Source organism: Gossypium arboreum, chromosome 11 (assembly GCF_025698485.1).
Source record: "Gossypium arboreum isolate Shixiya-1 chromosome 11, ASM2569848v2, whole genome shotgun sequence".
Lineage (NCBI taxonomy): Eukaryota > Viridiplantae > Streptophyta > Magnoliopsida > Malvales > Malvaceae > Gossypium > Gossypium arboreum.
This window is the reverse complement of record NC_069080.1, coordinates 401,560-429,127: the sequence shown is the minus strand read 5'-3', so window position 1 is coordinate 429,127 and position 27,568 is coordinate 401,560. Positions and strand designations below refer to the sequence as shown.

The 27,568-nt window shown below is 30.3% G+C and overlaps 2 protein-coding genes across 5 annotated transcripts; one reads left to right on the top strand and one right to left on the bottom strand.

Annotated features, from left to right (window-relative positions):
• Positions 1-902: 902 nt before the first annotated feature.
• Positions 903-9,908, bottom strand: LOC108456994 (zinc finger protein BRUTUS). Its single transcript, XM_017755782.2, has 14 exons — positions 9,385-9,908; positions 7,826-8,035; positions 6,765-6,959; positions 6,338-6,678; positions 5,598-5,826; positions 5,077-5,245; positions 3,740-4,966; positions 3,488-3,659; positions 3,099-3,320; positions 2,886-3,023; positions 2,168-2,402; positions 1,982-2,041; positions 1,591-1,662; positions 903-1,469 (listed from the first exon to the last, which is right to left on the bottom strand). Exons 1-14 carry the CDS (start codon positions 9,667-9,669, stop codon positions 1,320-1,322), a joined length of 3,705 nt encoding a protein of 1,234 aa, XP_017611271.1. The 5' UTR covers positions 9,670-9,908; the 3' UTR covers positions 903-1,319.
• A 10,812-nt stretch (positions 9,909-20,720) lies between these two features.
• On the top strand, positions 20,721-25,036 carry LOC108454017 (uncharacterized). 4 transcript variants are annotated; one of them, XM_017752302.2, is made up of 7 exons: positions 20,721-21,554; positions 21,798-21,997; positions 22,532-22,823; positions 22,926-23,011; positions 23,098-23,189; positions 24,286-24,479; positions 24,602-25,036. In XM_017752302.2, exons 1-7 carry the CDS (start codon positions 21,210-21,212, stop codon positions 24,608-24,610), a joined length of 1,218 nt encoding a protein of 405 aa, XP_017607791.1. In that variant the 5' UTR covers positions 20,721-21,209; the 3' UTR covers positions 24,611-25,036. The 4 variants fall into 4 exon arrangements, with proteins under 4 accessions (XP_017607791.1, XP_052877724.1, XP_017607792.1 ...); XM_053021764.1 differs by having other exon boundaries at positions 20,722-21,554; positions 22,682-22,823; XM_017752303.2 differs by having other exon boundaries at positions 20,722-21,554; positions 22,682-22,823; positions 24,286-25,036.
• Positions 25,037-27,568: the final 2,532 nt, after the last annotated feature.

Below are 27,568 nucleotides of genomic sequence, written 5' to 3'. Positions count from 1 at the left end.
AATTTTTTATATATATTTTTTATTTTTATGAATTTAAGTGAACTGGAAGCCTTAACTATATGGTTGAATTAGCTTTCGTCCAACTATGTAGTTAATAGGCAATTAACAGATCCCGATTTTGGAAACTATCGAGTTGGTTCTTTCTTTTGCTGGCGCTATCCAAAATGTAAAAAGAAGTTGAAGAAACCCTCTTCAGATGGGGTGTCATTTTTTGTGGAATCACATTGTATAGTTAATTGGTATTGTTACTATTGTAGGAATTCAGAAAATGTAAGCTTGTGTGAGATTGAGAAAAAATTATGGATAAAAATAGGTATTATATAAAAAAAAGTTAACTAAATTAAATTAAATTTCATAGTAATCATGCTTTAATCGCCCAAATTAATGTCATTATTGGTTATCTAAATTAACCTCGGGTCTGTTAAAACAATAAATAAGTTACAAAATTAAACTGTTTTTCCTTTTATTGATCGTTAAGTAGATGTTCGATTTTGTGTTTACTAAACCGATTTGATGATTCAATTTGACTTCATCTTTTCAGCACTGAAAAGCAATCCTTCAAAGAGTGATTAATCGAAATAGTGAACACCATACCAGTAGGAATAACGATTTTGATCTGATATTGGTAAATACCTGTGACCTTCAACATACCATTTTAAATTTAAAGATATATTATATAAACAAAAATATATATACTTCGATTACTATATAGTTATATGCAAACATAAAATTTTTAACTCCAACAAATATATATTTTACATTAAAAAAGAAGAAAACAAATATATATTTTAAAACCATAATAAATTGTATTCGGTACTGATAAAAACAATTTAATTTTTAAATATAATTATGCCAAAATTATAAAAACAAAAAATAAAAACTTGTATATTCGGTGCAACTAGTTTTTAAGCTAAGAATGTCATTTCATTTTACTTCTATATATTGTCAATGTATACCAATCAGTACGGGCTTATAACGATATGATACTGGCTACATTGTCAACTAACACCAACTAGTTTATAGTGATTAAAGTCGCTTATCAGCACCCTAATGATTAGGTTCAAAAATACTCTCCCTCCCTCGATTTATAACTTGACTCGGCACCAAAAAGGAAAAAAAGAGTGAAGGGAGGTATAGAGAAGCAAATAGTTCTAAACATTTATAACTTTTCAATGCCTTGGTAGTGTTTTCTATCAGAGCGTCTAGATGCTCCCAAAAGGAAACTATGCCGTAATTGGGGGGGGAAAAATAATTTGCCTACACATGTTATTTACAAACTACCATCTATACATTATTTGGGAAAGAAGAGGAGAAACCTTTCATTGATTCACAGTAGAGCAATCTGTTGTTGGTGTCTGGGTCGGGGTCTTGATCACGCGGGTGTTGTACGATCCACAATATCCACACTTGTGATACAACCAATGGAACCGAGCTGTGCCCTTTTCATCACAATCGTTGCAGAGAATATCCTGTGGATTGTATATATATGCCATTAGTAAAGATAAAATTCAGAACTTAGTTCATTCTATAGTTATCTTTTAAGGGGTAACATTTAGCCAGTTTGTCCTTTGAGGTAAGAAAAGAATAAACCTGACACCGATCCCTGTATTCTTCTGGAAGCTCTTCAGCAGCCAACAATGCGTCAAGCATACCGAAGTAAACCTGAAAGTTAACCAAAATGAAAAAGATAACATAAATATGCTTCACCAAGATGGAACTTTGAAGTTCATTATAACAGGATAATTGTCTCCTATCCAGGGATCGATGTAATGAGGAATAAGTGAACAGCAGTTCATATGCTACATGTATCTTAGTGCTTAAAGGGGTTTGAGCCTAGAAATATATGAAAAGGCATAAAAAAAATGAGCACACCAGTGTTAGACAATACCGATATGCCATCTTCAATATTGATATGAGAAACATGAAAATATATATAGCTCTTTACAAGTCATAAGAAGCTAAGGTGCAAGAAAGTTTTTACCGCCATATCTCCCAAGGATCTACTGCAAAGTGGACAGGTGTAATGACTGCAAGTATATGCCTAACACAGCAAAAGATGTGAAGTTAGCATATAACCAATTTGGCAATGTTCCTTCAAAGATAATCATACATAAAGAAACAAGTGAAAAATGGGTACTGGGAGTAGAAGAAAAGGAAAGCCAAGAACCTGAAAACAAGCTGAATGCATGTAATGGCCGCAAGGTAGAGCTCTGACTGTTGCACTTGATGTGAACAAAAAATCACAACAAATAGGGCAGTTGGTTTCTAAACCTTTCTCCAGGCACTTGTGGTTCACTAACTTTGTCCCGAGGCAACAATTGCATGTCATGCAATGAAAATAATCAATGCCAAGTCCTTTACCAACACGGCATAGATTGCAAAATGGACAATGATACACATTCCTGCAGCAGAAAATTTATTAGGATAGGTCAAAGATTAGCACCGTCTCTTCCAGTAGAATCTAAAACCGCTGAACCATTCATTAGTATTTCCAAATTAGTGATCATGGTACAAGTGCAAATTCTCATTCTGGTTACAATCTTGAAACAAAACAATTATTTTTACTACTTTCTCAGTATGCAAGTGTAGTGCAAAGGCCTTTACATGTTATAGCTGGAGGGGAAAGGAAAGGAGAAAATGGTGGACAAGCATGTTACTTGGACTTAGGTATGAGTGTCAGAAATGGATGTGGTTTCCTAAGAGCTCTAACAATGGGGGTTAAAAAAGTGCGTGCTCATCTTCATAAGGATAAATGTGGTTTACAACAATTTAAAAGGGTAATCCTCTACAGGTTGAATATGGAAATATGATGAAAAGAGTTAGAATAGATTCAGGTGGAGGTAAAGTTTTGCTGCAAGATGAAAACTGCCAAGAAGAACAAATACCTTTCATCATCAAAAAACTTGCATATGCTACAATAATACTTTGCCATTGAAAGTCCATTGCAGGAAGGTGTAATGCAAATTGGACCAACAGGTTGAATCTTGAGGCAACTCATGCACATCATCTCTAAGGTTGCTTTCCTGAAATGGTTGAGAGAAAAAAAATCATATGCAGAGAACTCTAACTCGAATTAGAGAAAAGTTATTCAAACTTACCTATCCATTGAATGATCGCTCACATTGTCATGACAAAACCTGCAAGTAAACAACTTCCCACAGCAAGCAGCACGGAGTTTGCAGTTTCTTTTGTAGTGCTCACACCCAAATATTTGTTTCCCTGGATCTCGAAATGATGGAGAACATCCCCATACATCTTCGCCGTTAGAAGCTTCAGTGGATGCTGCTTGGGGTAACTTCTGCTGAGCAGCTATCCAACGACTAAAATAAACAATTTACTAACTGATTAATAACTCATGTCAAAAGAATAACAAAGAATCAATGATGAACCAAAAATAAAAAGAAACAGAGGGTAAGAAACACATAATATAATGCCAATGACTCTAGGAATTAGTATAGACAAAGCAGATAAATATCATGGAACAAACCTAGTTAAAAGGTTCTGAACAAGATATGCTTTTCTCCTAGGATCAAGAGTTGAGTCCCGATAAACCTTCCGTATCTCTGACTCAAGCTCATTTTGATTCATTCGAAAAATATCCTTCCACCCAGGCTTAAACATTTGATCACATTGTTCCAAACTGTCTTGGAAATCATTATCTAGAGCAGAACATTCGAGAAATAAATTAAAATGTTCCACGCAACAATGTTCAAACCAAATGCATATCATTACCAAATACCTTTTAGAGAAATGCCAGTTTCTGACATTTCATTCTGCAAAGATGATTCAGAGGGTCTTTTCCAGCATTCATTTAGCCATTCATTGAACATTGTGTTTTTGGTTGCTTGCTTCCACGTGTCCATCATTTTATTTTGCTCCTCCTGAGTAAGAGCTGCAGTTACCCATGGCAGCATTGACTGAAGCACTTCAGCACCTGTGGTGCCAATTATGCGCCCAACTAGTTTGTCTTGCTCCTCCACAGAGAAATATCTACCAAATAATGGCCAAAGCTCAAGTTCCTCTCGGTAAATATGATGATCCAGGGTAACTCTGATTGATTTGCACATCCCCTGAAGCCTAGTAGCCAGCTCATTATATTTTCTCAGACAATCACCATTGTAGGCACCAGAAAGTTCAGTGCCAGTATCAGTTGGCATATGACCTATGGTAAAACTTTCATGAAGGTGTGAGAGTTCAGAAAGAACACTGTTAATGTCTTCAAACAATTTTTCCTCCTGCTTATGATCTAGTGTATATGAGTGACTGACGTTATGAAGTGTCTCTTTAGACTCCAATGCTGGGAAAACAATATCATCCTCGGCATTACTATGAGCTCTGTATAAACCCCATAATAGATGAAATCTTCCAATAAACTGCCTAAGGAATGTCTCATCACAATCGCCAAGCTTTCCAGATTCAACATCCAGATATTCCAAGTCTTTGCTGATGGCTTTATGAAATTTGAAAATCGTATCAATTGGTCGATCTGCTGAGCCAATGTCAGACAAGTTATTATCTGTTTCCCAGACAAAAAGACTGGAATTTAGAGATGGAGCGGAGGGGCTAAAAGACAAAGATCTCAGAGACTTGGCTGTTAAAAGAGAACCAAACCCCAGATTATTAGTATTTACTCCTAAACCAGGAACACAGCAAGACCTTTCATTACAAGGTTGCTCATGGGCATCGACACTAACTGACAGCTCAGCAGCATTGCCGGTTTTGCATGAATCAGAAATGTTTCTTTTGACTGGCCTTTTAACTTCATCTCCATGAATTGTTGAACAGGTCTCGTTCATGCACATGGAAGAAGTGCATGCACAACATGATGGAACAAAATCTTCTTCAATGTCACTGAACCTTTTAACACAGCAACCATTTCCAGTTGGAGACAAACACATGCCTTGGTTTCGACCCTTGCAAGCCCACCCAGAAAAAAGTGTCATGAGAGCACTATCTGTTGGTGGAGCTGAATCAAATAAGTATCAGTGAGTTAGAAAGGGTAAATCAAGCAGTGAAAGTTTTAATTGTATTAACAAAAATTGACTGAACTGCTGTATAGGGAATGGATGTGTAGACCTGCCAACTGCATGTTCTTCAGGAAATTCCGGGCTTCATGGTCAGTTAATGACCCAACCAGCCATGGCAAGACGCGCTCAATCAATCTCAAGGGCATTACACACAAGCTTTGATACAAAAGTTCACGCTGCCTTTTGAAACTAAAGTTCTTTTTCGCAATTGGAAGAACCTAGAAATCAACAAGAATAGGGTAGAAACATTCACATAACCATAGGTTTCTAGAACTGCACAAAATAGTCTAATCAATTACAGCACATGGAAACATAGAGCTTTAGTTCCAATATAATTAAATAAATCATAGAATATTGTCATATAGCACTTCCACATATTGTCTAGGACCCGACAGCCTCTCTCCTTCATCTCCACCCCCCACCCCTTTTTTTTTTCTCCTTCCCAGGTGATGTGGGTGTATGCATATATGGCTGTGTAGTTATGTGCAGTTGGGACAGTTCAGGAATATAAAACTTCATGTTTTACCAGAGCACCTACTGAACACCCCCCCCCAAAAAAAAAAAGCTCACCTGAACTTCCTCATTATGGAAATGAGTCATTATAGTTTCCATTATTTGATCAGCATGCTCACATAACTTGGAATAAAATTCAGCAGCTGAAGTAGAAACTGCTCCTGCATTTTGAATACTTTCAATCAAACACCTAAAGTCATTGAATTGGCTTTCTTCTTCAGCATGCTCTTGGATGAAAGACAGTTCTTCATCAACCGCAGGGAATATTACCTTGTCCTCTGCAATACTTCATAATAGAGCAATCCGATCATCAATTTCCTGCTTAAAATATAAGCAAACAAGTATACAGCAAAACTAGCAATCCCCCTTGCCCTGGCAGGATCTTTTATTTATTTATTTTATTTTACTTTTTTTGAGATGGGAGCTGAAGAAAGGAGGGGAGGGCTTTTACAGAAAAAAATGCAATGGCAGGGGGACAGCTTTAGATTGCTCTGACCTGGGAACATATACTATTCATATTTAGATTGATCTTCAAATATTTTTTATGCTAATGCGGGAACTCATTTTGATAATAGAATTTATATTTAATTTTATTTTAAATAAAATGATTAATGAGTTTTAAAAGGAATATATATTAAATTAAAGGAAAAAATAATTTTCAAGGCATAATAGGCTGGATGCTTGCGATAACTTCTCTGGGGCAAATGTAGAAAGTTAGACCCAGTGGATTTTTAAGGTAGAATTTATTAGTAAGCGGAGAAACTAATACAAAAACAAAAAGATTACAAGAAAAATACCTGTGAAAGATGCAAACCTCAGCAATAAATTGCAATCGTTCATTAAAGACTGATAGATCAACAAAATCCCCAGAAAGTTGAATCTTCCTAGCCTCCTCAGCTATCTCAGTCAACTCTCTCTTAACAGCATTATGCCAAAGCAATATTTCATTCAATGGATGAGTGCCATCCGTCTCAGAAAGAATACTACCAGGCTCCAAATATTTTCTTTTGCCGGTCTTTGGTAACTCACAAGGACAGGTTCTACTGTCCAATGACTGGCTTAAGCCATCCGGAGAATCTAAATGATATTTTCCTAATAAGTTAGCATCATTTCTCCCTTCCATCCATGTAAAGATAACCTTTAAAAGTAAAGAATTAACACTTAGGAAGCTCATAAAAAATTGTCCAAAATATATAAATGGTTTGGTGAAAATAGAAATCTTGCCTGCTGCAGAAGCTTTTCTTCTGGAACTATTTTGCTTAAGCACTTCTGCATGTCCTGATATTCATCAGGTGAGAGAAATGATGAAAGCCACGGAAGGAACTCCGCCACCATATTCACAGGAATGCTGCATAAAAACTGCCAGACTAGCGATGCTTGCTCTTCAAGAGAGAACTTTTCAATAAGCAAGGGAAAAACCTGTCATATTCAAAGAGAATACCATGTAACCCGAAAATACAGCCCTATTATAGCACATGTGGTCTTCTGGTTTGATGATTAAAACAATAAAGAGAGAAGACAACTGACTCATGTCGAGAGAATTAGCTTCAGATGATAAGGGAATAACTATTGCAATGGATCTGTAGCTGTTTAAAATTCATGCTTTGTGAAGCAAAAAGAATTATAATATCAAATTGGCCTCTTCTTTGCATAGCTTGGGAATTTAACATGTCAAAAACAATAGAGCAGCTGCATATCCAGTAAGTTAAATTGAACATAGAGCATTAAAAGCATGAAACTGAATAATTCTTGGAGAAAAATCAATACAGCCTAACCAACTTGCACAAAATTATTGGATATCTGTTGATATATATGTCATAGATACAGCACTTGGGGGAGAAAAACAATTTATTCATTAGTCCCATGCAGATTCATAACATATAAAAGAAATGCACTTTTCAATACATTTGTCAAATCGAGCCTCAAATTGTGCATAATTTAAAACACTGTCAATAAAACATGGTAAACAATAATCAGAAATAATTAAATGAAGTAAGCTACCAAGTAAAAAGAAAAAAAAAAAAAACTAAAATTGAGAGAAAGACTAATTGTTTATAACAAAGGAGCATGCACACCACAATAAAAAGAAGCTAACTTATCAGGTTAAAAACAACTATGCACGCACTAGTTCTTTTGAAATTGAACACATGAAAAGCAGTTGTCAAGCACAAAAGAAATGTGTGGATCTTTTATCTTAGTTATATTTAGGATACCCTAAGCAAGGAATTTGTTCAATACATCGCATAAATTCTCAAATAGAAAAGCAACACTACATAAGCTCATACCTGTTCCTCTTCTTTGTCCATATGCTGACTAATTGATGTTCGAAGGGCCCCTGTACAAGAAGCTAACTCCTTTGGGAAGCTCTCATCATCTTCCGTATAAGAACTTAAAAGCTCAAATAGATGATCAAAAAGGTTGCTTTCACCTTTGTGTTCAAGGGAGTAAGTTTTTGCCACATTTTTTACACGTATATCAAGGGCTGGAAAAATAACCTGCATTTCAAATCCATATGCTGTAAAATTTCTGATATAGTAGAAAGATGAGGAAACAAAGAATGCACTAGACTGCTTCCAGGAATCAAAATTGAAATCTTAGAATTGCAGCTAACAGTTGGTATTAAGTAACCATGGTCATGCATATTGCCTGATAACATCAGGAGAGCATCCTACCACTTCTCTCAAAAAACAAAATGCAAGCAGGAGGTACCAGAACTTTCAGTTTCAAAGATTACATTGCAAGTTCAGAAACTTTTAGTTGTCACACTACCAAAAAATAAAAGATAGAAGATCCAATGGAAGGAGCAATCAAATTTCAGATAAACCAGATATTAATAATTTTTCTTTTCAGTTATAGATGCACACTCTTTGAATGGTATGCTTAGATCAGTAAAAACAAAACATTTTTTTTTTGCAGAGCCATTGATGGAGAAACATCTTAGCAAGGAAATTATTCTAAACCAAAAATGTTTGCCTCTAACTTGCAATATTTATAATATTCCAAACTGTGATGCTCTTCTAGAAGTAAAAGTGGCAACTGAAACTTGTTTTGCAACTAAAAAAGAAAATTCACAAGCTTGCCTCTGTTAGACTCATAGCATCCTACATTGGTACATTTTGCAAATACTCAATTCAATATATCAACACAAGTTCAACTTATCATGTTTCAAGTTTTAGAAAAATAAAATTTCAACATTCTTCACCGAAATTATTAGAATTTAAAACAAAACCAAGAATATATATAGCATCATTAGTGAAAAAGCATTCCACTAAGGTTTTTTCCCCCCAATAACTTATCTACAAGTACAATCCTCTGAAAAGAAGCAGAAGTACTTGTCATGAAGTTAGGGAAATGGAAAATTAATGCTAAAATCAATTCCATAAGAAAAAATGACTCCAGTAAAACCACCAACCGACAGTCAAAATGCTTATAAATAAAACATAGCTGATTACAAATCAAAATATATTCTTTTCCTTTTTTCACTGCTAAAGGAAAAAAAGACTGAAATGCGACGAATGCACTCCAATTCGAAACAAGAGAAAAAAATCGCAATTAAATGATTAATTCCTTCGTAATTTCCAAGAACCAAGCAAAGAAAAATATTAACTCAAGTATTGAAATTAATAAACTAAAATGAAACGGTGTACAAACAGGCAGTCGTCCACGTACATACTTAGGCGTGTAGAGACATAAATTCCAATGATTTACTAAAAATACTATCCAAAATTCACCAAATTCAAAAATAAAAGAAAAACAAGTTGTTCAAATTTTCAAAACTCTCTTGCCGAAACAACCAGAGCATTCGAAAATTCTAACAAAATTAAGAGCAAAAAGAAAAGAGTACCTCATCTTCGGCAACAGAGTGTTGCCTATAAATCGATCTGAAGAAACCGTACCGTTGAAACAGCGATTGAATATCAACACTGTTCCCCGTAGCAAACGCCAAAGCCAAACGGTGAAGCGCATCCAGCTCATTCCGCACCGCCTTATGAAACAACAAGAATATCAAAATCGGAGACTTCTCTTCACTCTCCTCCGACAAACCTCCAAATGGCGGCGGTTTCACCGTGCCGGAAGATACCACCACCGCTTCGTCTCCACGTCGCAATTCCGGTATAGGAATCGCCATTTGAAAACTCTTGGCTCCTTTGACTTTCTCCGTTCTTCTCCGTTAAACTAATACCTCCTTCGCCCTTCAATTGCTTGCTGCTGTTTTAATTTTTTTTCTTTATTTGTTATTTGTCTTCTTCGTAATAATATATATTTCCGGGTTTTGTTTCGTTTGGTATTTGGTTTGAGATTTTCAACGGGAGATGAGAGGGAACGAAAGGCTCGAGGCAGGGTGTTCCATGTTTAAGACCGGGGTGTGATAAGAATGTGGGGGAATGTGGTCGTTTTTATACCCTCGTTGGTGCCACGTGGCGTGATTTGCCACGCTGGATTGTTCTATCAGTCTTGGGTAAATTTCACCTAAGGTCAGTAAATTATTAATAAATTTACGTTTTGGTCATTTTACTCTTAAAGGTTACAAAATGATCATTGAACTATTTGAAAGTTTTCATTTAAGTCACTGAACTATTCGAAAGTTTTTATTTAAAACACTAAACTATTTGCATTTTTTAATTTAAGTCACTGAGTTGCTAAGTATCTTTTTTAAATCTGTTAGCGAACTATAAGCGATGATTCAACAATCTATAGAGTTGATTATTACCCATAGACGAGTGGAAAAATATTCCTTAGATCTAATCAATCTGACGGTTAGTGTCAGATATCAGAGAAGAAACTATTTAAATTTTAATTCGTAAATTCGTGATATTCAAAGTTGTTTCATAAAAAAATTAAACTGCAAAATAAAAGGAGGATGAGAGCTTTTGATTAGTGTAGGTGGTGCAAATAGAAAAGGCAAAATAACAATATTTTTAACAACTTAGTGACTTAAATAAAAAATTTTGAACAGTTTAATGATATTTTTAAATTTTTAAAAGTTAAGTTACTAAAATATAAACTTACTAATAGTTTAGTGAATTTAGGTGAAGTTTACCCATAAGTCTTTTTCTGGATCACGTGAGTTTCTCTACGTGGAATGTGATAAGAGGTTGATGAATAAACCTAGGTCCTAGAGGCTTCTCTATTGTTTTTGTTTCTTTAGTTTTTTACTTTTCTCTTTTTTTTTTTTTTTTTAAAGGCAAAATATTTTGTCTTCTTATTATGAGACCACTTAAGGATAAGGCGAGTGAAAAGGATGAAAAAGGTTGTTCCAAGATGTAAAGGTTTGGATTATGGAATCAAATTTTCCCAATGTTTTTTTAATCATTTTAATTTCAGTAGTCTCGAGCTTTTTTAATTATAAATACAAGGTAAATTACTTAGATAGTGATTTAAGTTTAATCGCATTTCTATTTGGATTATCGATTATTTTATTAATTTAGTCACTTTAATTAAATTATTTTATATTTTAATCATTTTATCATTAAAATGTGTTTGGTTACCAAATAAAATATTGACATAATCTAGTATAATAATAAATTTAGTCCTCAATATTTAATCACTTTATTTATTTAGTCTCGATTTTAAAATTTTCAATAAATTTAACCTTTAATATTTAAACATTTTATTAATTTAATCATAATTCTGAAAATTAAAAATCGAAAATATTTTTTTTAAATACATAAATTTTAAAATATATATAGAAAATGTGTATGAGAATTTTCGGAGCTTTATATAGTTTGTTTTTACTATATGTTTAATTTGGTTTAATTTTATGTTTTTTCAAAGAGCAATTAATTCAAATTCAATCTTCCACCGAAATTTTTGAACTTAAACCAAATTCTTAAATTTGATATTAGTTGCTAACGAAGCTTTGATTATTCTAATTAGATTAAGGTTTAGGAATATTGATGTTCTGAGTTTAAGTCATGACTTTTTTTTTAAAATTATTATAGTTTAAATCGCATTACATATAGGTAATATTTGAAGATATTTGGATTATTTGTTTGCTATATTAAGGGTGTTCGATTGGTTAACTAATCAGTTAATTGACCTGAGCTGTTATTAACCGAATTAATCGACCTTTTTAAACCTTTAATCGTTAACCGAAGCGAAATTTTTTCAAAAATAAATAACCGAATTGAATTTTTTCTGTTAATCCGGTCGATTAACCAAATTAACCGAAATTTATATTTTTTTGATTTTTGGTTAAAACAATTATAGAATATATAAAAAAAATTAACCGAATTAATCAACCGATTAATTTATACATTAAAAAAATTAATCAAACCAACAGACCCCAACCGAATACTTATATATTATAATATTATTTATTAAGTTCAGTTAATTCGGTTAACCGATCGATTTCAAACAGAATTAATTGTTAACTAAACTTCCAAAAAATTATTAACCGACCTTTGACTGAATTAATTCAGTTAACCAATCGATTAACCGAATTAATTCGGTTTTACCCAAAATTTGCACACCCCTATGCTATATGTTATGTATTATTTAATTTTAATTATAGTTATTTAAATGTATATTATTTGAATTAATATATTCAATTGTATTTGTAGTTATAATTTTTTTCAAAAAGGCATTGGCTCGATAATTAACTCAATTCAAGTAACAAATAAAATTTATTATATGTAATGAAACTCAAACTTAAATATTTAATATTTCAATGCATCAAATTTATTAATATTATTTATCGTTGACAAGTTAACTTTAGTATATAAGCTATGTTGATAAAAGTACCATAAAAAGTTATTATACTAAAAATTAAATTATATTTTGATCCATTTACTAAAAACAATAAATTGCTCGTTATGCGCTAAATGAAAGAGCAAATTAATTATTCGGTTAAAAACAATACAAATAAATAAAATTTTTAACATATATAACTATTTTACTTTTTAATATAATATATATAAATAAAATATAATTTAATTCTTAATAAAATACTTTTTATCAAACTATTCCTTCAAAAAATTTAGTTAAATTTCAATTTCATCGACTACGATGTCTATTAATTAGCATAGAAAGTTTGAAATTATCGAATATATAATTAAAATTCAGAGACAATACGCCATTTATTAATTTAATATAAATATTTATTTTATCAAAAATGGTACAATATTGACTTTAACAAGAAGAAAATGAAATATGTAGCGTTCTTATCCTCACAAGTTTATTATACCCTTAATAATAAAAATTCCAAAGTTCGTAGATCACACGTGTCTATTTTTCTAAAGTATAATTATCCTTAAAATATTACTATCATTTGCTAATAACTAATGGAGTATATTTAAAAGATGAAATTCTAATTTTAATTCATAATTTTAAATAAATTTAATGTATTCAAATTTTATATTTATAATATGGTGAAAGTACCATAGAGGATCATGTATTATAAATTCATGTATATATATAATTTTTATTTTAATTCAATTATATATATAAAATAAATAAATATATAGATTTAATATTTATCCTAAAACTCTTTACTAAGTCGGTATCATATCGAACACTAACTCAGTCAAATATTAATTTAAAATTTTAAATGATAATAAATATTATAATATTTTTATAAAATAATATTAAGTAATCAATGATTAAATCAAAGATGAACTATTTAAATACATATATTTTTCACATAAACTATTTTCACGCAATTTGTATTCAATAATATTTCCTTAATTAATGCTACTATTTTACGTTTTGAAAATAAATAAAATTTAAATAATAAAAGGAAAAGCATGATGAAATTGTCATATTAATGTTGTCTGAATGAAATGAAGATTGGGATTTAGAGAGCACAACAAAGACGTGTGGCGCATATTAGTTACCCGCGCTCTCACGAGTTGAACTCGTGTTTTCATTTGTACAACACATTCCCCTTTATCATTGCTCAAATTTGTTACCCTCCTAAATAACGATGTGATTAGAAAGAAAGTTAAAAAGTTGAATATACACGAGTGACTAATTATTTTATTAAATAAATAAAATCAATTAACAAACACGAGTAGTTTCTTAAATTAATAATTTTCAATATCTATTCAATTAATAACCTTTTATATTTATATATAAAGGATAAATGGTATATATAAGGTTCGACGAACTAAATTTGTTATATAAAATGTTACTATTTACAATTATCATAATTCAATAGTTTTTTATCTAATTTTATAATAAAAATTAAAAATCTAGTTGTTTATTGAATTAAATTTTTATTTTTATATACTTTTTTAATATTTTTTATACAAATTTTAAATTATCAATAAATTTATAAATTCTTAAATAGGAAGATATTATAGTTTTACTCTAAGAATTTTTGATCATTTAATGATCTAAACAATTGGAATGTATCTTAGACATAAATTTAAATATTGTCAATGACATTTAAACAACCACAATTATATGATATTCTTAGATGATATCTACTTTGGCTTGAATTTTCAGTCAATGGTGGCACTAGGGGCTGGCAACTGGCAAGGGTCCCAGGCCCTTTAAAATGATAAATATTATTTTTAATCCTTTGAAATTTATAAAATTTTAAGTTAGCATGTAATAAAATTACATTTTGACTTCAAAATAATATTTTTTATATAATATTTTAAAATTAAAATATATAAACTATTAAAATAATAAAATTATATTTCAATTCTTGTAAAAAATATACAATTTAATTCCAAACGTAAAAAAAATAATATTAATAATAGGATGAATTTGTCCACCAACCTCGTTTTATAAACGTTGGATTCATCATTGTCGCAATCTCATTTAATTCTTTTATAAACACACATATATATATATAGATTATACTCTACTCTTATCACCAATGTAATAATAGTTAAAATTTTCTTTCCATATTACTCGATTAGTTTTGGTCCATGTGTTGAGTATTTGTAGGGCAAATGTTTTCTCCATTAAATTATCACTTTCTTCATTTGAAATTAATTAAATTATAATTAAAATATTTTATTAATAAATAATAATTCGAGTCAAATAGATACCAAAAAAAAAAAAATCTCTTTCCCACTTTTCTCCCACTATTGCAAAGTTTAAATATGATGCCGCCCACTCAAGGATCTTCTATCTACATTAGGCAAAAAGGTTAAAGGGATTATATTATATATGGTACTAATTTATCTAAGATAAAGTGTCTTCAAATAAAGACATGCAAAAGTTTAGAACGACATAAATAAATAATTGAACAAATAAGTACATGTAAAAGTTGAGTAATTTTTACTATCGAGTCATCATTTAATGTTCCAAAATATTAATACTTGAGATAAAAATAAATAAATCTATAAATTGTAACATCAAAAATATTAAATAGAACGATGATTAAAATTTTTATCAATATGAATTGAATTATATTACCCCATTCCCTACATTTAATATTATATAAAAATCAACTTTATTATATGTTTAAAATATTTTTGGAAAATTTCGTCAACAAATAATAAAGGACAATAATATTTAATATCGTGTAACTGCAATGATTTATCTCTTATGTGTTTTTTACATAACTTTTTATATAATTTAACTCTCAACCTGATCGTAAGAAATTATGTTGACAAGACCTTCATAGTTTTCAGAACTTGTGGATAAGCTCTCGATCTTGGAGAGACTCTTCAAATATCCTTGGGTTGACGAACATCAACACCATGCACACATGATCTAAACCAAACACCAACTACCTTTCCCCTTCAAGCTACCTCTCCATCATTCTCCAACAAATTTTGTACGTCTTTCACTCATTTGAATAAACTGTCTTTAACCTTCAACTTACTTTTTTATATTAGCAAATTTGATCTATTAAACTTTTAAATGTTTATTTTACTATTCAAAATATTAAAATTTATCTGGCTTTTATTAATTAAATGATAATTTGTGAACACTCTCCAAAAATTAAATAATATATTGATTGAACAATAATGAAATAGATTTATAAATATCTCATATTCGGTTTATTGGTAAAAGTACCATAAAGTTTTTGTACTAAGAGTTAGATTGTGTTTCGCCTTCTCTACTTACAAAATAGGGCAAATTAATCCCTAAAAGTTAAATCAAAGTGTAAATTGGTCATTTCTATTAAAAATATCATCAATTTGTACTATTAAAAACTGGTGTGGTTAACAAAATAATTAAATAGTGACACACATGTATACATCATGCTGATGTACATGAATCGATTTTAAACAGTAAAAATTGATGAAAATTTTAACAAAATAACCAATTTACTCTTTAATCTAACGTACAAGGACTAATTTGTCTATTTTTTAATAAAAAGATCAAAATACAATCTAACTCTTAATATAATCATCTTGTTGGTAATTTTACCCAATTTGTTCTATTGGACGGTGGAGAAAGCCACACATGGATCTTTGGTTAGGTTTCAAGCTATGACAAGTGGGATTACTCTCGATGGATCCCTTTATCTACCTTTTGGATTAAAGTGATGTCCACTTAAATGTTAAATCTGTTTGTTCTTAGTAACTATTTAATTACTCTCAAACCAAGGTTTATATATACTTATATAGAAATCTTATCCCCAATGAAAGCAAATATTTCACATATATGCTAGTGAAAAAAAACCCTGAAAGACAATGTTTTAGAAAGAAAAAGTCATCACTACTAAAGACAGTGAATCCTCTACTCATAAAAAAAGATTGTATGGATTTAGTTGTGTGATTTAGTCATTTGTACAGTTACAATTAAAACAATAATATTTAATAAAATTGATTTAAATTTATTAATATATTATTTAAGCGGTGGATTCGTGATGGTTCACTTAACATGTAAAAAAAACCATAAATGGTTGATTCATTAATAGGATGAGAGTTCGAGAGAAATAAGAAAAATATCAAAAAAAAAAAATCTAGTTTTAATATATGTGAGTGATGGCATGTTCTTATTGTGATGCAATGTGCTATTCTCATATTAGTTTCTTACTCATTTGAGCATAATCAACCTTTTAAGATCCACATATATAGTGTGATGGATAAATAATGTGACGATAATGCATGCAAGGTTTGTAAACACTATCATACGGCTAACCAATAATTATTAATGATTTCGACTTCAAGCAGGTGAGTTGCAGCCTACAATTCGACTTATAATTGACAAGTGTTTTGACTATATCAAGTAAGGATATGACCTACATGATTTGAGTCAGCGAAATCTTAGAATGCGAATCTAATTTATAGCTTTAATAAATGAAATTGATATATACAAAATAAATTTACTAAATATAATAAAATGTAAGACATATTACATTTTCTCTCCTTTATAAAACTTTTATATTAAAAAGAACTTATAATGTTAATGGAAAAAGGTTCCAAAATTTTAATTTTCTTGCAACATTTCCCACTTAAAAGAAGAAGAAAATAACAATTACATCAAGAATAATAGTATTCTATATAAACACGATACTATCATACAAAAGCATGACCAAATAGAATGGTTTTTGTTTTAGAAAATAGAATATAATTCCAAATCCACATTTTTTTTTATGTATGATCTCCCCCAAGTGTTATTAGCTTTAAGGATGATAAGAAATCAGTGGAAGTGTCCACTTACTCCTTTTTCCCTCGAATCATTTTTTTTTGGTGGCTTTGGAAAGAAAATTAATTGTGTTTAACTAGCCAATCATCTGCTTACACTTAATGAAAATGCAATATGTAGAGATATATTTATGAAGCGATATATAATAAGAGTCCACTAATAATGGTTGGTGGTCACTTTGGTTGCATTGATTTGCATTTTGTAATTTGTAACTCTAAAATAGAATATTTTTAAAATTTAAATTAATAAAATAAAATTATATTTTATTCTCTTAAAAAATAAAATTTTAATTTAATTTTTCAAAATTATAAATATATAAATTACTAAAATAATAAAATTATATTATTATTATCATAAAATTACAATTTAATTTTGACTTCTAAAAATTTACTAGCTTCACCAAATTGATGAGACTAAGATGCATGTATATAACTATATAAAAATATTACTTTTTAATTTTTCTTCATTTATGGTTATTTTCAATAGTTGGATTGGATTAGGTTATTTTTTAAACCTTTTATCGGCTTCGTGAATTATACTTATAGGACCCGCTTGTTAATTAATACATAGAGCCCAATAATACTGTGGGGGCAGGCAAGGTCTCAGACTATGGAATATTAGCAATTTTAATCCCTAGCAGTCAGCCACGTTTGAAACTTCTTTTTTTTTTTTTTGTTATGTCTGATATAATCTTTGATCTCATCAACTTGGACTTAATAAAAATCACATATTTAAAGAGGTAAAGGAGAGTAGTCAGAAAATTGGAAAACTGATTTTAACCAATCAACTAATTAATCAGTCAACGTTGATCTCAACAAATTTAAAAGAATTGGGTTAGGTTTGAGTTTTAGTTAAAATTTTAATATATTCTAAATATGTTAGAAATTAATAAAGTTAATTAATTTGATAATATATTTTATAGGATAATATTATGAAAATTAATCATTGTTGTGAGCAATTACCCCAAAGGCTTGGTTTATAGAGTTAGGAGTGTCTTGACAGTATGAGGACGTACAACCATCCACCAATGCGACGTGAGCATCTTGCCCTTGGTGGGGTTTGAACCTCTGATTTATAACATATAGGTCATTTGTTGAGGAATTTGGTATCGCTTGGGCCACGAATAGTTGAGGTACTCCCAACTCTATGAACCAAATCCCTAGGACATCTACTTATAACATGTAGGCTCTTAGAGCACAAGAGACATAATACTCTTTAGGGGATAATACTTTCAATTATTAAGAAATTAAATCGATATTTTAATAAACAACACTTTAAAAATTTTTCCCAAAAGATTTAATTTCTAACATTTTAAAAATTTCTCCCAAAAATCTAACTTCTAACATTTTCAAATGTATAATCCATTTGGAATGATTGAGAACCTTGATTCTGTGGATCCTTGCTGTCCGCAGAACACTCCCAATTGCCAAGTTGTGTTCAATAAATTTTTAGGTCCCAAAGGCCAAAATCCTTTTGATAATGAGCTTGACAAATGCTTAAAAAAAAAAAATAAAGCTTGTCAAAATTCATTATTGGTTTTCTTTATAATTCAATAAATTATAAATGGCCCATTAAGTTTATTAAGGTAGCGACTTTAATATTATCTATACTATAATATCAAACCACTAATTATTTTGGTATTTACAAATTGTGATTTGGCTTTCCACCAATCAAATACAGGAAAAACTTATTTACAATAAGTGTTTATTACTCACGGTATGAGCTTATCCAAATATGATTATTAAATCCCACCACATGGATAATAGAAATTTGCTCATCGAAAATAAGTAAACTTCAATAAATAATTTCAAGTCTTTGTAGGAAAGAAAAAGAGTCTAGGATTACCTTATTGTAGGAAAGAAAAAAATATAATAAAATAAACAAAGGCCAGAAAGGTTGATGGCCAAAACACTTGCCTAATTTGAAGCATTCATTCAAGTCAGACAAATCCTATCTTCTATTTTTCCCCCAAAAAATTATTATTTACTAATATCCAAAGCGTGTGGGTCCCATCATCTTACAACTAATCCTACGCTCATTAAACATTTATATATTAATATAATGAAAATTTTATAAGCATATATAATTCAAATTAAGAGAGAAAGAATAATAAATTTTAATTCAACAGATTTTCATCGGGTTCAATTAATTTTTGGAATTTGAATTTGGTGACTTTTTTGTATTAGAGTTTAAATATTTCTTTTTGTTTTAAGATAATTTCTAAATTGTTTCTATATTTGACAATTGTTCTTATATTGGAGCTTAAAGTTTTTTTATAGTCTAAATTAATTCTTAATATTTCATTGAAAACTCTAAAGTTCAAGCCCTCAATACGAGAACAATTGCTAATTTCTAGATTAATTTGAACAAATAAAAGTTCAATTTCTAATGTAAGAATATTTGCCTAATTTAAGCTTCAATATAAGAAAAATCATCAAGTTTAGGGATTAACTTAAATAAAAAATCTAAGCTCTAATATGAAAGTTATGTCAAATTTAAGTCCCAAATAATAATTTACCCATTTCTTTTACTAAATTTATTGTATGTTTCACCCACGTGGGAATAATTTGAAGGATTTAACTTGATTTACCTTATTTTGAATTAGTAGTCTAATCCATAAATTAATTGTCTATAAATTAAATTTATTGGAAAAAAAGCATCTTCTTTTACTGTAATAATTTTTATTTTATAAATAATTATTAATAGGTGTTTGTAAACTAAAAATAATTTATTGCCATACATTTTAAATGCTTGCTCTTATTTTCAAAATTTTGACTAGATTTTATAGGTTAGGTATTTATCTCTTTCAACTTTAAACTAATTTAAAAAGTGAGTAAATGTTTATATACAATTTAATGATATATACGTGATTTAGAAGGAAAGAAAGAAGAAGAAAGGAAGCTGTACCTGTTAAATTTGGTTAAAGCACATGTGATACCGACTCTTTCACTGTGCACGTGTTGTTTTCCCGACCATTTATCCAACCAATCCCATAATTAAATTTGGTTTAAATAATTAAACGAAAATAGATTTTAAAATAAATTTTAATTTAATATGTAATATAACAAGTCCATATAAATTATTAAAAGTTAGATTTTGTTACTTAGTAAGAAATATTATGAGAAAATATTTATTATTTTTGAACATAAATGTGGTTTACTAATAAAATAGATTACTGTATATTAAATAAAAGAAAATTTATTATTTTGTTAAAATTTCATAAATTTTACTCTTAAAATTCATGTATGTTAAAATAGAGTACACGTTGCACTCCACATATAATTATCTGCTAATTTTATAAGTCAAATTAATTTTAACAGTAAAATAAATAACTCTTTTATCATAAATAATTAGTTTGATTTAATATATAAAGATTAATTTATCTATTCTTTTAGTAAAATAAATAAAATGTAATTTTACTCAGTATAACTCTTAATATAAAGACTTTCTATAATTTTTAATGAATCAATTTTAACATTTCATCTAAAAGTTATCATTTTTTATTTTTATTAATGACTCATTTAATTTTACATTAATTTTTATAAATTTTATTTTTTCACCCTAACCATTTAATTTTCTTAAAAATATTGTGTATTCTTTTTTATATTTATCACATTAAACCATTAAAAGAACAAAAAACTTTCCTTGTTGTTGACCTGTCGAAGAAGCTGTACAAAGAAACGGTGTGGTTCAATCTTCAGTTCTTCCTTTCCTCTCCTTCACGCTTTTTCTAATTTTCCCTTTCCTTTCTCTCTTTCTATTCAACCAAACTATCCCTTTCTTTCTCCTCGTAATCACCAATTTTCTACGTTCTTTGACTGAGAAATTTTTTGGGTTGTTCATTTGTTTCTTTCCTAATAAGATGCAAAAATAACTTCAAGAAACCATAAATGTTTTCCTATATTTCTAGATTTGAGGATTTGATCAAGTTTTGACCTTCTCTCACCAAACCCATATCGGAGTTGAATTGAGTTCTTGAAAGTGTTTGAAGAAAGAAGCAGTTGATTTTGGACTTCTTTTTGTTTTCTTGGTATTTTCTTTCTGTCTTCGCCTTCGTTTTCTAGGCAGCCAAACGGATTGCTTAGAGTAAATAAAAGGGTGAAAGTGAGAATGCTGGGAGCTGGGTTGCAATTCGGGAAAGTTAGAGGAGAGGATCGGTTTTATATTCCAGTAAAAGCTAGAAGAAATCAAAACCAGAAGCAACAGCAAAAGCCAAAACAAGAAGCTATTAAGGAAGATAATGAAAAAAGTAATAGTAAATCGTCAGCTTCATTAACGAAGAGCAAGGATTTAGCTTCTGGTAATAATAATAATAATAATAAGAATATTAATCCCAAGAAGACTTTGGCTTCAAGTACTATTCCGAGCTCTGAGGAATCGAGGGTATCAAGGAGTAACCTTGAAAGATTCCTGGAGTCGACGACACCTTCTGTCCCAGCTCAGTATTTTTCCAAGGTTGATTCTCATCTTTATAATGATCCTGTTTAGTTGCTAAGATGTTTTTGGGAAAGAACAAGAAAATTTATTAATGTTTCATTATTGTTTATATTGTTTGTTATGTATAGATGTGTAAGGAATAAACTTTGTTTGTAGTTAGATAATTTGAGGAAATTCACTTATTTGAACATAGTTTAGAATAAAAATTTCTTCATTTTTGTTTGGTATTTGAATGGAAGTTTGATTTTTGTATTAGTATAGACAACAGTGAGGGGATGGAGGACTTGTGATGTGGAGTTTCAGCCTTACTTTGTATTGGGTGATTTGTGGGAATCTTTCAAGGAATGGAGTGCATATGGTGCAGGAGTGCCTCTTGTGCTTGATGGGAATGATGGTGTAGTTCAATACTATGTTCCATACTTATCTGGGATCCAATTATATGGTGAATCTGCTAAGCCAAGGTTATATAAATTTCCTTTAAATTTAGTTACAATTGAAATATGCAATCTTTTTTGCAGTAAATTCCACATATATTTTACCTGGATAGACAACTTCCTTATATATTTTCACTACATTTTGTCTGGTTTCGGTCTATCTATTTGATAATTACTGTGTTTTTTTAGAGGAGGGGAAGAATCATTGTATTTGGCTTTACTATATTGGTTATGCTCTTCAAGTTGTGGTATTGGTGTTATTTCTTCTTTTCCATACGCAGATTGGTATCTTTCATTGCTTTATACTGAACTGTATTCTATAGTGTATTATAGCTTTATTTGATCCATATTCTCATTTGGACATTTGCTTGTCTTTCCATGAAAGCATGGTGTCTTTTTATTTATTATTTATTATCATTTGTTAAAACGAGAATCTATATACTATATTTGGCATTGTTAGATTAACTGGTGCAGATTGATGATAGCAACTGCTTCCAAAACTCTGCTTACGGAGAGTGGTTTAATATATTAACTTGTAACAAAGTTTACTTGTGTGATTAGGCTAGCTGGAGAAGAGAGTGAGAATGACTACTACAGAGATTCGAGTAGTGATGGAAGTAGTGATTATGAGATAGGGAAAGGCATTAAATTTTCTAGGGAACAGTGTAGTCGATTCAGTTTGACAAATGAGATCCCTTTTCGAGTGCGCAGCTTGTCTATAAGTGATGAAAACAGTATGCTGCAAGAAGGCTTTTCCAGCGATGATTGTGAAACCAGGAACTCTCGAGATCACCTACTGTTCGAGTTTTTTGAGCAGAAGACACCTTATAGTCGTGAAGCCTTAGCAGACAAGGCCAGTTATTTTTATTTGCTATTATTTGATTAGATAGGTTTTATTTTTAAACTGACACTGCTTTTTATTTAATTTTTATTCTCTTCTGCTGTTGGGTTACAGATATTTGACCTATCTTGCAAGTATCCTGGCCTGAATACATTAAGAAGTTGCGACTTACTACCCATCAGTTGGATGTCGGTTGCATGGTACTAATTGATGTTGATCTCTATGATCTTTTCTGTTTAAAGGGTATTACGACAAGTGTTCATTTTCTTTGATTTTGCCTTTGTAGGTATCCCATATACCGAATACCTACAGGTTCTACATTAAAAGATTTGGATGCATGCTTTTTAACTTACCATTCCCTTTGCACACCCATGGAAGGTAATCTTGATCTTTTTTTATTACCGTTTTCTTTCTGCTGCTTTTATTATCTTGTTCATAAATTCAACCTTGATTTGATAGTAAGGCAGTGAACTAACTTTGACAGATTATGTAATAATTATAATGTTCTTTAATGTAAGATTTGAGAAAAATTAATGTCTCCCTTTTGGATTTTGTACGAGTCACCTATATAATGTTGGCTCTATCATACTATTACACATGACTGATATTCAGCAATATCTGCTACCTATTATTCCAAAAACTTTACTGTAGATCAAGTTCCCTCATCCCCTTGCATTATAGGAGCAAATTGATCAGTTGTAGTTGTTAGGTCTTGTATCCTTTATTGTGAAAACTTAAATCAGTGGCACTTGTTTTATCGAAGTCTAATTTCTCCATATTGAAAGGCTGCAAACTCTGATACACTGCACATTTATATTTCTTAGATAGAATCTAATAATTCGATTTAAATTAAAATTTTATATATATATTTATTATTTATCTATTTTATCTATATATTTTATATATTTAATATCTTTTTTTATATCTTAGTTATATTTCTTTTATATTAATATTATCACATTCCATCAGAAATTCTGCCTATGTCTCCTTCTAGTTTTCTTGCGGCTTATGGTAGGAGAGATGATTTTTCATGCATTCTAGTCTTTTAGATTTTGGGGTCAGGGGTTTTGTGTGACCGTTCCCGTGTCTATGGTTTGCTTCTGCTACGTGATCTATGGTTGTCTAGCTGATGCTTAATCACCAAGTGGCTCTTACATTTTGTACTACTGGTAGTGGTCGTTTTGTCTGCTTCAACTTTTTTCAAGTTAATATCTTCTATAGTATCTTATAGATGCATTTTGAATCTTTTTTGTCTTTCATCCATATGCATATTTGAGATTGATATAAAGTTACATCGTCTAGTGCATGACGTATATGATATGGTTTTGACACTTCCTCGATGCCATTGATGCTGCTATAACAAAATTTTGAATTGTAGTTCAAACTAATGCACCTTACAACATGTTTTGGTGTGCTTTTTTCCACAATAGATTTCCATCGAACTTTTTAACTTGACCCTTATTTGGCATTGTAGGTAACAGAAATGGACAAACACCATTTTTAGTGTATCCCGACGATGCTAATGGCATCCCAAAGATTTCGTTACCTGTTTTTGGAATGGGGTGTTACAAGTTGAAAGGATCCATATGGACACAGAATGGTGTGAGCGAGCGTCAACATGCAAATTCCCTTATGCAAGCCACGGAAAACTGGCTAAAACTGCTTCAGGTATACCACCCAGATTTTCAGTTTTTTGCCTCACATGGGATGTACCTCGGGTGAAACAAAAAGATAAACCAGTGTGTGATTTTCTTCCTTTTCCGTGTCTGAAACTTGCACCTCCAATGCAGTCAAACTGAGGTTAAATGCTTTAAATTTTTGGTTCGGTGATGGCATACCATTCGAGAGAAGCTTTTTTACTGGATCGGATTTCCTTTACTTGCAAAGAAAGAAATTGAAACAGTTAACAGACCTATAGACATTGTTAAGTGGAGAGCATAAAAAAGAAGAGAGTTGAAACTTTATGGCATAGATAAAGCCTAAAGACTGAACTGTGCAACCCCATATGAAAGCAAGGGATATGAAATATGATATGGTGGCAATTGAATTGAGCCATTGTCAAAGCTTTCTTATTATACACTGTTTACATTTGGATGATACCAGGAAATAGGGATATATTTATAGGTTCCTTTGAATTATGATGTGGTTGATGTACGCCATGGCTAAACTTGGGCTACACCCCTTGATATGATAATATAAGAATTGTTTTGGATGGTAGCTTTAAATGCATTTGTTTGTTTGCATTTAGAACATGAAAGTGGGTTATGGGTCTACCGTAAATATGCTGTTGGTTCATCCAACAGCAAAACAAAGCACATGCATGTATGTTTCATGGTTTAGGCATCAACCTAAAAGATTAGCTTGTAATAGCCTTGGACGTAGACATCATAACGCATGCATGTATGTGTGAAGGCACAAGTATGACATTCTTTGTGCTAATCTATGATTAGGCAATTGTTTTTATGCTAGGTCTGATTTGTTTTTGGCGAAGTTATTAGTTGGCTCAAGAGGTAACCAACGTTCGTTGGACTCGATTCTAATATAGGGAAAAGGGTTTATAACATATTTTAACCCTCCCAAATATGTCAGCTCTCTCACAGACCATTTTTTTTAAAATAGTGAATTTCTTTTATACTACTTTTAAGTTTTGGCCCTTACCAAACGCTGCCCGCAGTCTTTTCTGTTACCAAAAATGAAAGATTGAAGTGGGAGTCATTTTCATGTCATTAAAGTGCTCAGAATTTTGAAAAAGAAAACAAATAAAATTTCAGAATATAATATTTTTACTATTTAAGTAATTTTAGTGAACATATCTTTAAAATAAAAATATTTATATTTTTCTTAATTTTTAGAAACAATAGGCATAAGTATTACTTTTAAAATAATTATTAGATTATTATTTAGTGTATTTATCATGTGTGTTTGTCGATGTTGGTTATACATTTTAATTGATTTTAAATTTTGTTTTAAAAAAATAAAGGTGCCATCACACTTAAATAAAAAATTGGAGGTGGCTATACTTTCTTTTTTTTATTTAGTAAATAAAATTGTGGCGCTTTAATAATATTTTTTAAAAAATTAAATATCAAAATGGGTCACACCCTACAAATTTTGCTATAATATTTTTCAATATTGTTTGACTAGTTGACGATACCACATGGATTTAAAAAAAAAAATTATTGGTGCCGCCTGACATATTGACGGCACCATATTACAATATAATTAATTATTTTATTTATCATATTATAAAACAGTTGTTATAGTAAAGTATTATGCTACAATAAAATTATGGTCGAGGTTTAATTTCCACAAATAATATTATTTTGTCAAATAATAATAAAGTAGAATTTACCTTTTGAAGCAAAAATAAAAAATAAAATGTTATATGTGAAAATTGAACCCACAACAACCTAATTTAAAATCACACATTTTACTACTTAAAACTAAAATAACTATTATGTAACATAATAAATATAATCACTAATTATATTTTAGCCAAGCGGTATTGAAAAATTTTATTAACGATCCATTTCGGTAATTAATTTATAAGGTGATCTATTTTGATATTTAATTTAATTATTTTAATTATTGGAGTAAAAAAATAGATTATTTGAATTCAATTTTAACATTTGATGCTTGATTTTAAATAAAATTTAATATTAATAATTTATTTTATTAAGAGGCGAATTTAAAGTGTTGGCAGTGGCGGATTCCTAAAAAGATTTTAGGTTTTTTTAATTTTAATTTATATCTTTTTCTTTACATAGATTAATAGTGAAAAACATCCATAATGGAGATGAGGGTAAAATAGTTGATTTCCAATTTTACAAGAAGTATATGATGGAGCCTTGATCATGAATGCGCGAGAAGATTGAGATTATTACTGACTTTTATTCATCTGAAAAGAAGAAAATTAACCTTAAAAGGACAAATTTATATAACATTGTTTTTAAGCCTATTTAGATTTATTTTTTAATGTTTAAAACCAGTGTATTCCAATTACATTGTTTAATGTTCTACGGATGTCATCAAACCAACATCTCTTCTCCTATTTTTACTTTACATTTTATTCAATTTTGATAGTCGACACCCCCAAAACATCTGAAATTTTGTCTTTAAAAAATTAATTAACTTCATTTCATCATGATCTTATTTTAAAATACAATTTCTTAAGAAGTTTAATTTGGTAATCAAACTTAAATACAAAACACCACAAACAATAGTTGCAATTACTGGAATACAAATAAAAACTTAAATGAATTAATTTAAAAAAAATAGTATCTAGGAACTGATGAGTAAATATCCCTTTTATTTTTCTCCTAGGTTCAGTCTTCAATTTCACGTGAAGACTGTCAGTCAGATCAATTGTCATTAACCACGATCCCACATTTATTACGGACCATCAACCATGCTCCAGAGTTCAGGATTTATGACTGAGCTTGCACCTAAATACATACTGAACCCCAGCTGCCAGCTCTCGAATCAGGCTCCCTAAATACAATGTCTCTAGGCCACCCAAATCTTCAGTTTTTTGCCTCACATGGGATGTACCTCGGGTGAAACAAAAAGATAAACCAGTGTGTGATTTTCTTCCTTTTCCGTGTCCGAAACTTGCACCTCCAATGCAGTCAAACTGAGGTTAAATGCTTTAAATTTTTGGAACGGTGATGGCATACCATTCGAGAGAAGCTTTTTTACTGGATCGGATTTCCTTTACTTGCAAAGAAAGAAATTGAAACAGTAAGAGACCTATAGAC

Coding starts and splice junctions, on each gene's coding strand:
- LOC108454017 (XM_017752301.2), top strand. CDS start 21,210: ATGCTGGGAGCTGGGTTGCAATTCGGGAAAGTTAGAGGAGAGGATCGG. Junction 21,555..21,797: donor CAGCTCAGTATTTTTCCAAG/GTTGATTCTCAT, acceptor GTATTAGTATAG/ACAACAGTGAGGGGATGGAG. Junction 23,012..23,097: donor AGTTGGATGTCGGTTGCATG/GTACTAATTGAT, acceptor TTGCCTTTGTAG/GTATCCCATATACCGAATAC.
- LOC108456994 (XM_017755782.2), bottom strand. CDS start 9,669: ATGGCGATTCCTATACCGGAATTGCGACGTGGAGACGAAGCGGTGGTG. Junction 4,967..5,076: donor GAAGAACATGCAGTTGGCAG/GTCTACACATCC, acceptor TATTTGATTCAG/CTCCACCAACAGATAGTGCT. Junction 3,024..3,098: donor AGCGATCATTCAATGGATAG/GTAAGTTTGAAT, acceptor CAACCATTTCAG/GAAAGCAACCTTAGAGATGA.